At 41.1% G+C, this 12,375-nt stretch overlaps 1 protein-coding gene across 1 annotated transcript; it reads right to left on the bottom strand.

Annotated features, from left to right (window-relative positions):
• Positions 1-285: 285 nt before the first annotated feature.
• Positions 286-2,421, bottom strand: LOC115899951 (aspartate-rich protein 1-like). The gene is made up of 5 exons (XM_030938895.1): positions 2,323-2,421; positions 1,357-1,499; positions 996-1,194; positions 506-812; positions 286-461 (listed from the first exon to the last, which is right to left on the bottom strand). The coding sequence occupies exons 1-5, from the start codon at positions 2,419-2,421 to the stop codon at positions 286-288; spliced, it is 924 nt and encodes a 307-aa protein (XP_030794755.1).
• Positions 2,422-12,375: the final 9,954 nt, after the last annotated feature.

Genomic DNA, 12,375 nt, shown 5'->3' with positions numbered 1-12,375 from the left:
GAGATAGTGCCATTGCAGGCGGTCCTCAGGCCAAGCTGGATGAGACTCCCCGTCACTTATACTCTCCATTGTCAAGCCGTTTTCTCTCCAAGCTGTTGTATGGACATCATCATCATCATCTTCTTCATCTTTGTATCGTGGTGAGCATCTTGAAGACAGGCAGTCCTCAGGCCAAGCTGGATGAGTCTCCTCGTCACTTATACTCTGCAGCGTCATGTCGTTTTCTCTCCAAGCTGTTATATGGACATCATCATCATCTTCATGTTTGTATCGTGATGGGCGTCTTCAAAACAGGCGGTCCTCAGGCCAAGCTGGATGAGTCTCCTCGTCACTTATACTCTCCAGCGTCAAGTCGTTTTCTCTCCAAGCTGTTATATGGATATCATCATCATCATCTTCTTCATATTTGTATCGTGGTGAGCATCTTACAGACAGGCGGTCCCAGGCCAAGCTGGATGAGTCTCCTCGTCACTTATACTCTCCACCGTCAAGTCGTTTTCTCTACAAGCTGTTATGTGGACATCATCATCGTCATCTTCTTCATCTTCGTATCGTGGTGAGCATCTTGAAGACAGACGGTCCTCAGGCAAAGCTGGATGAGTCTCCTCGTCACTTATACTCTCCGGCGTCAAGTCGTTTTCTCTCCAAGCTGTTATATGGATATCATCATCATCATGATCTTCATCTTTGTATCGTTGTGGGCATCTTAAAAACAGGCGGTCCTCAGGCCAAGCCTGGACACGTGATGCTAAAATCTGGGCATTATCATTGTCTTCCTCACTTGGTGGTAGAGGTTTTAAACTCAAACTATCCTCAGTGGAGCAGTACGAATTTTGTGCTGTATAGTTCATCATGTCCGGTGACAGCCTATTTTCCAGAATATCACACTCCTCCTGGTCTGGAAGAGGAGAGTAGCAATTTTGGCCTGTTTAGTTCATCATTTACGGTAACATCTCCTCCACAATATCAAGGTCACATTCCTCCAAGTCAGGAACAGGAGCTGTGGGCATCTTTTGGTTGCTGATGTGCTGCAGGTCGGGGCCCTCTGTGGCTCCCACATCCGGCTTGCCAGGCTCTACAGTAGTGGATTCTGATTTTGTAGCAGCCACAGCCTCATAAATATCAGATTCATCACTGGATGCTGCCTTCCCCCTGTGCCAGCCACAGTTGGAACTGACTTTGGGGCACACACAACAGGTAGTTTATTCCCCATGGGATATCTACACGCCTGTCCACTTCTGCCTGAGCCTTCGATGAAACTGAAATGGTGTTGCCCTAGCAGCCCCGCTAGTGAGGCTGGCACAGCACTTGTAGAAGCAGCCTGACCCCAGGCAGATCTGGTGCCTCAGCCCTTACTCTGCCGCTATCTGCTGTCTTCTCTGAAAAATAAACGAACACGACAAGCACCGAAAGGCACAAAACTGCTGGGACACAGCACAGTCGGAGCTCCTCCTCCTTCTGCTAGCTACTGACTGAGAGCTGCTGGTCCTGGCTGATGCCTATAACCCACAAAGCTTCCGATGTCACCTGGTTACCAGGAAACAGCCAGGCCAGGCTAGTGACACATTGTCCAGCCCCACAGCCCCTCCCAACACCTCACAATGCCCATCCCTGCTGCTGCCCACCTTGTGGCCACCCAGCCCCTCTGTGCTGACTGCACTACTCAGGCTTTTATTCACCCTGGGCTGCCTGAGCTTTCCAGTCCTGAGAAAAGTGCAGGGAGGTTGTTATTGGAAGTCACACTTGGCAAGAAACTCAATATAAAACCCTGGTACAGCCAGGCGCAGTGGCTCATGCCTGTAATCCTAGTACTTTGGGAGGCTGTGGGGGGCGGGGGGTGTGGATCACCGAGGTCAGGAGTTTGAGACCAGCCTGGCCAACATGGTGAAACCCCATCTCTGCTAAAAATACAAAACGTTAGCTCTGCGTGGAACCCCATCTCTACTAAAAATACAAAATGTTAGTTCTGCGTGGTGGCAGGCATCTGTACTCCCAGCGACTCAGGAAGCTGAGGCAGGAGAATTGCTTGAATCCAGGAAGCTGAGGTTGCACAGTGAGCCGAGATCGCTCCCTTGTACTCCAGCCTGGTTGGCAAGGGTGAAACCCCGATAATTTAACATGGGTCCTTTTCTATTTTCCGTGTCAGCCAGTCTGTAATCCCAGCTACTCAGGAGGCCGAAGCAGGAGAATTGGTTGAACGTGGGAGGCAGAGGTTATGGTGAGCCGAGATAATGCCATTGCACACCAGCCTGGGAGACAGAGCGACACTCCCTATTTTGCAGGGGCCACTGTCTTCTCCACTGTGCTCCCTTCATGCGTGACCTGGCAGCTGTAGCTTCTGCGGGACCTCCACCACTCGGGCGTCAGGCTCAGGTAGCTGCTGGCTGTGTACTTCTTGGTGTGTTTGGAGGGCGTGGTCATCTGCACGCCCTGGGTGATGGGGGTACCATCTGCCTTCCAGGTCACCATCAAGATTCCTGGATAGAAGTCACTCATGAGACATAGCAGTGTGGCCTTGTTGGCTTGGAGCTCCTCAGAGGATGGCGGGAACAGTGACCGAGGGGGTGGCCTTGGGCTGACAATTCCTGATATCAAATTGCACTGCAAAGCTGTAGGTAGCCAATATTCCAATATACATGGTCCTGTGATGTGCCACGGTGCTCCAGCTTGAGAGTAACCGTGTAGAAAACAATGCCCCGGAGAAGCTGAGTTGCACTCAGCTCCCACCTAAGCAGTCAGGGCCACAGACAGGAGCTGTTTTCTCCCTAGGACAGGGCTCCAAGTCGTCCCCAAACTGCCGCGGTGCCCCCTGAAGCGCGTCCTGAAGGAACCGAAGCCGCTTTCCTACTCATTCTGGACGCTGCGCACTCCATGCAGTGTCTGCGGTGAGCTGTTTTCACTTTTGACTGTAATGAACAAATTGTTGCTATGAATGTTCTTGTAGTTATTTCCTAGTGCATGCGTGCAAGAGATTTTTGGCTGCATAACAAGGAGCACTAATGGTAAAACAATTCATTAGTTTACAGAAACTTCTATTTTCCTTATTTGGTAAGAATTATTCTCTTAAAAAATTGTGAATGTTATATCATTCACGCTTTTACATTAAAAACATGAATAGATTTTGAAATTACTTTAGAAATATTCAGATATAGACTATTACCTATTAATATAATACTGATAATGATATCATTCTCAGTATCTGTGGTGGTATTAGTTTAGTCAAAATTTCTAAATTCACCTTGGGATTTTAGAAATTATACTGAAGCTAGCATCAATGAGCAGTACAATTACTGTTGATAACCCAAATTTATCAGAGACATGTGGCATCTTAAAATTTTACTCAGATAATGCATTTGGGTGACTTTGTAGTCTGCAAAATTTGCAGTCACAGCTAAGGTTAAGAAAACCATTTTGTAAATGGGCAAAGGACATGAACAGACACTTTTCAAAATAAGACATTCATTTGGTCAACAAATATATGAAAAAATGCTCAACATTACTAATGAAATGCAAATCAAAACCACAATGAGATACCATCTTAACACCAGTCAGAATGGCTATTATTAAAAAGTCAGAAAAGTAACATGTTAGTGAGGTTGCAGAGAGAAGGGGACTTATACTCTGTTAGTGGGAATGTAAATTAGTCCAGACACTGTGGAAAGTAGTTTGGAGGTTTCCAAAAGAACTTAAAACTACCATTTGACCCAGTAGTCCCATTACAGGGTATATACCCAAAGGAAAATAAATCATTCTACCCAAAAGACACATGCACTCATATGTTCATTGCAGCAGTATTCATGATAACAGTGATGTGGAATCAACCTGGATGCCCATCAATGGTGGATTGGATAAAGAAAATGTGATACGTATACAATATAGAATACTATGCATCCACAAAAAAGAACAAAATCATGTCCTTTGCAGCAACATGGTTGCAGCTAGAGGCCATTATGCTAAGCAAATTAACACAGGAACAGAAAACCCAATACCACAGATTCTCACTTGTAAGTGGGAGCTAAACATGTAGTACACATGAACATAAAGATAAGAACAATAGACATTGCAGACTACCAGAGAGGTGGGAGCGGGATGAAGGTTTGAAAAACTAATGGGTACTATGCTCACTCCTCTGGGTGATGGCATCATTTGTACACCAAACCTCAGCGACATGCAGTTTTTCCATGTAACAAACCTGCATGTGTACTTCCAGAACCCAGAATAAAAGTCAAAAACAAAACAAAAAAAACCCATTTTACAAAGACACTATTTAAATTATTTGTAATCAATTTAAATATTAATTAAATCAAATTCTTTTTTTTTTTTTTTTGAGACGGAGTTTCACTCTTGTTGCCCAGGCTGAAGTGCAATGGCACGATCTCGGCTCACTGCAACCTCCGCTTCCCGGGTACAAGCGATTCTCCTGCCTCAGCCTCTAGAGTAGCTGGGATTACAGGCATCCGCCACCATGCCCGGCTAATTTTTGTATTTTTAGTAGAGACAGGGTTTCACCAAGTTGGCCAGGCTGGTCTTGAACTCCTGATGTCAGGTGATCCACCTGCCTCAGCCTCCCAATGTGCTGGGATTACAGGTGTGAGCCACCATGCCTGGCCCAAATTCCTTAAACACTCACACCCATATATACATTACCTACTCTTAAATAATGACAAAGGTAATAACTTACTTTATCTCCAGGGCAAGTGTAAGTGATTTAGGTTTCATTTAATCTAGTGTTTTAGAAAGGAAAATCCAAACTCTTGCATAAGCTGTTAATACCATGTTTGCATTTTTATTTTACACTGTGGGAAAGATGGGAGAGAATATTTATATAGAAATACCGTATGTCCAAAATTCACAAATTTACTTTGGAGTAAAATTGAATTATATTTATTTTACCATCATAACTTCTAGTTTTTGGTTTTAAGATCTTAGGACAAAATGGTTTGTAAGTAAAATATCTTTCAATCTGTAACAATATATTTGAATGAAATTTAGACCCAGAACCTGCAATAAAAGTAAAAAACAAAACAAATTTTAGAAACTTAGACCCAGAACTTTGTATTATTTTTATTTTCTCTTTACATGATGGTTAATCTTTAGGCTATTGCCCATTTGTATTTCTTTTGTATTTTTTCTTGTAACACAGCAAGGACCCTGAAGTCATTAAACTAAAATAAGATTTCCTTTATTTCCATCCAACAACTTTTTAAAGGAGATAAAGTGTTTGTGTTAGAGAATAAGAATGTTTAATCTTTTGTTAATAAGTTATTACTTTATACACACTAATTCTTATGTATTTATTTTTTCTTTCTTCACATCAGTGTAGTAGTTACTTTTAACCATGAATTTATTTTTTTTCAATTTTATTTATTTATTTATTTATTTATTTTTATTATACTTTAAGTTCTAGGGTACATGTGCATAACATGCAGGTTTGTTACATATGTATACTTGTGCCATGTTGGTGTGCTGCACCCATCAACTCGTCAGCACCCATCAATTCATCATTTATATCATGTATAACTCCCCAATGCAATCCCTTCCCCATCCCCCCTCCCCATGATAGGCCCCAGTTTGTGATGTTCCACTTCCCAAGTCCAGGTGATCTCATTGTTCAGTTCCCACCTATGAGTGAGAACATGCGGTGTTTGGTTTTCTGTTCTTGTGATAGTTTGTTAAGAATGATGGTTTCCAGCTGCATCCATGTCCCTACAAAGGACGCAAACTCATCCTTTTTTATGGCTGCATAGTATTCCATGGTGTATATGTGCCACATTTTCTTAATCCAGTCTGTCACAGATGGACATTTGGGCTGATTCCAAGTCTTTGCTATTGTGAATAGTGCCGCAATAAACATACGTGTGCATGTGTCTTTGTAGTAGAATAATTTATAATCCTTTGGGTATATACCCAGTAGTGGGATGGCTGGGTCATATGGTACATCTAGTTCTAGATCCTTGAGGAATTGCCATACTGTTTTCCATAATGGTTGAACTAGTTTACAATCCCACCAACAGTGTAAAAGTGTTCCTATTTCTCCACATCCTCTCCAACACCTGTTGTTTCCTGATTTTTTAATGATTGCCATTCTAACTGGTGTTAGATGGTATCTCATTGTGGTTTTGATTTGCATTTCTCTGATGGCGAGTGATGATGAGCATTTTTTCATGTGTCTGTTGGCTGTATGAATGTCTTCTTTTGAGAAATGTCTGTTCATATCCTTTGCCCACTTTTTGATGGGGTTGTTTGTTTTTTTCTTGTATATTTGTTTGAGTTCTTTGTAGATTCTGGATATTAGCCCTTTGTCAGATGAGTAGATTGCAAAAATTTTCTCCCATTCTATAGGTTGCCTGTTCACTCTGATGATAGTTTCTTTTGCTGTGCAGAAGCTCTTTAGTTTAATTAGATCCCATTTGTCAATTTTGGCTTTTGCTGCCATTGCTTTTGGTGTTTTAGACATGAAGTCCTTGCCCATGCCTATGTCCTGAATGGTACTACCTAGATTTTCTTCTAGGGTTTTTATGGTATTAGGTCTAACATTTAAGTCTCTAATCCATCTTGAATTAATCTTCGTATAAGGAGTAAGGAAAGGATCCAGTTTCAGCTTTCTACTTATGGCTAGCCAATTTTCCCAGCACCATTTATTAAATAGGGAATCCTTTCCCCATTTCTTGTTTCTCTCAGGTTTGTCAAAGATCAGATGGCTGTAGATGTGTGGTATTATTTCTGAGGACTCTGTTCTGTTCCATTGGTCTATATCTCTGTTTTGGTACCAGTACCATGCTGTTTTGGTTACTGTAGCCTTGTAGTATAGTTTGAAGTAAGGTAGCGTGACGCCTCCAGCTTTGTCCTTTTGACTTAGGATTGTCTTGGCAATGCGGGCTCTTTTTTGGTTCCATATGAACTTTAAAGCAGTTTTTTCCAATTCTGTGAAGAAACTCATTGGTAACTTGATGGGGATGGCATTGAATCTATAAATAACCTTGGGCAGTATGGCCATTTTCACGATATTGATTCTTCCTATCCATGAGCATGATATGTTCTTCCATTTGTTTGTGTCCTCTTTTATTTCACTGAGCAGTGGTTTGTAGTTCTCCTTGAAGAGGTCCTTTACATCCCTTGTAAGTTGGATTCCTAGGTATTTTATTCTCTTTGAAGCAATTGTGAATGGAAGTTCATTCCTGAATTGGCTCTCTGCTTGTCTGTTACTGGTGTATAAGAATGCTTGTGATTTTTGCACATTAATTTTGTATCCTGAGACTTTGCTGAAGTTGCTTATCAGCTTAAGGAGATTTTGGGCTGAGACGATGGGGTTTTCTAAGTATACAATCATGTCATCTGCAAACAGGGACAATTTGACTTCTTCTTTTCCTAACTGAATACCCTTTATTTCTTTCTCTTGCCTGATTGCCCTAGCCAGAACTTCCAACACTATGTTGAATAGGAGTGGTGAGAGAGGGCATCCCTGTCTTGTGCCAGTTTTCAAAGGGAATTTTTCCAGTTTTTGCCCATTCAGTATGATATTAGCTGTGGGTTTGTCATAACTAGCTCTTATTATTTTGAGGTACGTTCCATCAATACCGAATTTATTGAGCGTTTTTAGCATGAAGGGCTGTTGAATTTTGTCAAAAGCCTTTTCTGCATCTATTGAGATAATCACGTGGTTCTTGTCTTTGGTTCTGTTCATATGCTGGATTACTTTTATTGATTTGGGAATGTTGAACCAGCCTTGCATCCCAGGGATGAAGCCCACTTGATCATGGTGGATAAGCTCTTTGATGTGCTGCTGAATCCGGTTTGCCAGTATTTTATTGAGGATTTTTGCATCGATGTTCATCAGGGATATTGGTCTAAAATTCTCTTTTTTTGTTGTGTCTCTGCCAGGCTTTGGTATCAGGATGATGTTGGCCTCATAAAATGAGTTAGGGAGGATTCCCTCTTTTTCTATTGATTGGAATAGTTTCAGAAGGAATGGTACCAGCTCCTCCTTGTACCTCTGGTAGAATTCAGCTGTGAATCCATCTGGTCCTGGACTTTTTTTGGTAGGTAGGCTGTTAATTGTTGCCTCAATTTCAGAGCCTCTTATTGGTCTATTCAGGGATTCAACTTCTTCCTGGTTTAGTCTTGGGAGAGTGTAAGTGTCCAGGAAATTATCCATTTCTTCTAGATTTTCTAGTTGATTTGCATAGAGGTGTTTATAGTATTCTCTGATGGTAGTTTGTATTTCTGTGGGGTCGGTGGTGATATCCCCTTTATCATTTTTTATTGCATCTATTTGATTCCTCTCTCTTTTCTTCTTTATTAGTCTTGCTAGCGGTCTGTCAATTTTGTTGATCTTTTCAAAAAACCAACTCCTGGATTCATTGATTTTTTGGAGGGTTTTTTGTGTCTCTATCTCCTTCTGTTCTGCTTTGATCTTAGTTATTTCTTGCCTTCTGCTAGCTTTTGAATGTGTTTGCTCTTGCCTCTCTAGTTCTTTTAATTGTGATGTTAGAGTGTCAATTTTAGATCTTTCCTGCTTTCTCTTGTGAGCATTTAGTGCTATAAATTTCCCTCTACACACTGCTTTAAATGTGTCCCAGAGATTCTGGTATGTTGTATCTTTGTTCTCATTGGTTTCAAAGAACATCTTTATTTCTGCTTTCATTTCGTTATGTACCCAGTAGTCATTCAGGAGCAGGTTGTTCAGTTTCCATGTAGTTGAGCGGTTTTGATTGAGTTTCTTAGTCCTGAGTTCTAGTTTGATTGCACTGTGGTCTGAGAGACAGTTTGTTATAATTTCTGTTCTTTTACATTTGCTGAGGAGTGCTTTACTTCCAATTATGTGGTCAATTTTGGAATAAGTGTGATGTGGTGCTGAGAAGAATGTATATTCTGTTGATTTGGGGTGGAGAGTTCTATAGATGTCTATTAGGTCCGCTTGGTGCAGAGATGAGTTCAATTCCTGGATATCCTTGTTAACTTTCTGTCTCGTTGATCTGTCTAATGTTGACAGTGGAGTGTTGAAGTCTCCCATTATTATTGTATGGGAGTCTAAGTCTCTTTGTAAGTCTCTAAGGACTTGCTTTATGAATCTGGGTGCTCCTGTATTGGGTGCATATATATTTAGGAGAGTTAGCTCTTCCTGTTGAATTGATCCCTTTACCATTATGTAATGGCCTTCTTTGTCTCTTTTGATCTTTGATGGTTTAAAGTCTGTTTTATCAGAGACTAGGATTGCAACCCCTGCTTTTTTTTGTTCTCCATTTGCTTGGTAGATCTTCCTCCATCCCTTTATTTTGAGCCTATGTATGTCTCTGCATGTGAGATGGGTCTCCTGAATACAGCAGACTGATGGGTCTTGACTCTTTATCCAGTTTGCCAGTCTGTGTCTTTTAATTGGAGCATTTAGTCCATTTACATTTAAGGTTAATAGCTCCACCCAGTTCGAGCTTCCCAGCGGCTTTGTTTACCTACTTAAGCCTCAGCAATGGCGGGCGCCCCTCCCCCAGCCTCGCTGCTGCCTTGCGGTTAGATCGCAGACTGCTGTGTTAGCAATGAGGGAGGCTCTGTGGGCGTGGGACCCTCCTGGCCAGGTGTGGGATATATTCTCCTGTTGTGCCCGTTTGCTTAAAGCGCAATATTGGGGTGGGAGTTACCCGATTTTCCAGGTGTTGTGTGTCTCAGTTCCCTTGGCTAGGAAAAGGGATTCCCTTCCGCCTTGCACTTCCCAGGTGAGGTGATGCCTCGCCCTGCTTCAGCTCTCGCTGGTCAGGCTGCAGCAGCTGACCAGCACCGATTGTCCGGCACTCCCTAGTGAGATGACCCCAGTAGCTCAGTTGAAAATGCAGAAATCACTGGTCTTCTGTGTCGCTCGCACTGGGAGTTGGAGACTGGAGCTGTTCCTATTCGGCTATCTTGCTCCGCCCCCCCATAAAACAGACTTTAAACAAACAAAGATCAAAAGAGACAAAGAAGGGCATTACATAATGGTAAAGAAATCAATGCCACAAGAAGAACTAACTCTCCTAAATATATATGCACCCAATACAAGGGCACCCGTATACATAAAGCAAGTTTTAGAGACCTACAAATAGACTTAGACTCCCACACAATAATAGTGGGAGACTTTAATATCCCAACGTCAATATTAGACAGATTAATGAGACAGAAAATTAACAATGATATTCAGGACTTGAACTCAGCTCTGGACCACATGGACCTAATAGGCATCTACAGAACCCTCCACTCCAAATCAACAGAATATACACTCTTCTCAGCACCAAATAGCTCTTATTCTAAAATTGACCACATAATTGGAAGTAAAACACTCCTCAGCAAATGTAAAGGAACAGAACAATTTCTCAGACCACAGTGAAATCATATTAGAACTCAAAATTAAGAAATGCACTCAAAATCACAAAACTACATGGAAGCTGAACAACCTGCTCCTGAATGACTATTGGGTAAATAACAAAATTAAGGCAGAAATAAATCAGTTCTCTGAAACCAACGAGAACAAAGAAACAACACACCAGAATCTCTGGGACATAGCTAAAGCAGTGTTTAGAGAAAAAATTTATAGCACTAAATGCCCACAGAAGAAAGCAGAAAAGATCTAAAATTGACATCCTAAGATCACAATTGAAATAACTAGAGAAGCAGGAGCAAACAAATTCAAAAGCTGGCAGAAGACAAAAAATAACTAAGATCAGAGCAGAACTGAAGGAGATAGAGACATGAAAGACTCTTCAAAGAAATCAATGAATCCAGAAGCTGTTTTTTGAAAAGATTAACAAGATAAATAGACTGCTAGTCAGACTAATAACAAGAAAAGAGAGAAGAATCAAATAGACACATTAAAAAATGACAATGAGGATATCACCACTGATCCCACAGAAATACAAACTACCATCAGAGAATACCATAAACACCTCTATGCAAATAAACTAGAAAATCTAGAAAAAATGGATAAATTCCTGGACACATACACCCTCCCAAGACTAAACTAGGAAGAAGTCGAATTCCTGAAGAGACCAATAACAAGATCTGAAATTAAGGCAGTAATTAATAGCCTACCAACCAAAAAAAGCCCAAGTCCATATGGATTCACAGCTGAATTCTACCAGAGGTACAAAGAGAAGCTGGTACCATTCCTTCTGAAACTATTCCAAACAACAGAAAAAAGGGGAATCCTTCCTAACTCATTTTATGAGGCCAGAATCATTCTGCTACCAAAACCTGGCAGAGATACACAAAAAAGGAAAATTTCAGGCCAATATCTCTGAAGAACATCAACGCAAAAATCCTCAATAAAATATTGGCAAACGAAATCCCACAGCACATCAGAAAGCTTATCCACCACCATCAAGTCGGCTTCACCCCTCGGATGCAAGGCTGGTTCAACATATGCAAATCACTAAATGTCATCCATCACATAAACAGAACCAATGACAAAAACCACATGATTATTTCAATAAATGCAGTAAAGACCTTCGATAAAATTCAACACCCCTTCTTGCTAAAAGCACTCAAACTTGGTAATGATGGAACATATCTCAAAATAATAAGAGCTATTTATGACAAACCCACAGCCAATATCATACTGAATGGGCAAAAGCTGGAAGAATTCCCTTTGATAACTGGCACAGGACAAAGATACCCTCTCTCACCACTCCTATTCAACTTAGTATTGGAAGTGCTAGTGAGGGCAATCAGGCAAGATAAAGAAATAAAGGGTATTCAAGTAGGAAGAGAGGAAGTTGAACTGTCTCTGTTTGCAGATGACATGATTGTATGTTTAGAAAACCCCATCATCTCAGCCCCAAAACTCCTTAAGCTGATAAGCAACTTCAGCAAAGTCTCAGGATACAAAATCAATATGCCAAAATTTCAAGCATTTCTAAACACCAATAATAGACCAAAAGAGAGTCAAATAATGAGTGGACTCCCATTCAAATTGTGACAAGGGGAATAAAACACCTAGAAATAAAACTTACAAGGGATGCGAAGGACCTCTTTAAGGAGAAGGACCTCTTCAAGGGAACCACTGCTCAAGGAAAGAAGAGAGGACATAAACAAATGGAAAACCATTTCATGCTTATGGATAGGAAGAATCAATATCATGAAAAATGGCAATACTGCCTAAGGTAATTTATAGATTTGATGCCATTCCCATCAAGCTACTATTGACTTTCTTCACAGAATTAGAAAAAAACTACTTTAAAGTTCATATGGAAGCAAAAAAGGGCCTGTATAGCCAAGACAACCCTAAGCAAAAAGAACAAAGTTGGAGGCATCATGCTACCTAACTTCAAACTACACTACAAGGCTACAGTAACCAAAATAGCATGGTACTGGTACCAAAACAGATATATAGACCAGTGGAACAGAAGAGAG

The sequence above is a fragment of the Rhinopithecus roxellana genome, chromosome 10, assembly GCF_007565055.1.
Source record: "Rhinopithecus roxellana isolate Shanxi Qingling chromosome 10, ASM756505v1, whole genome shotgun sequence".
Taxonomy (NCBI): Eukaryota; Metazoa; Chordata; class Mammalia; order Primates; family Cercopithecidae; genus Rhinopithecus; species Rhinopithecus roxellana.
Note: the sequence above shows the minus strand (reverse complement) of the source record. Positions and strands in the feature narration are given on the sequence as shown.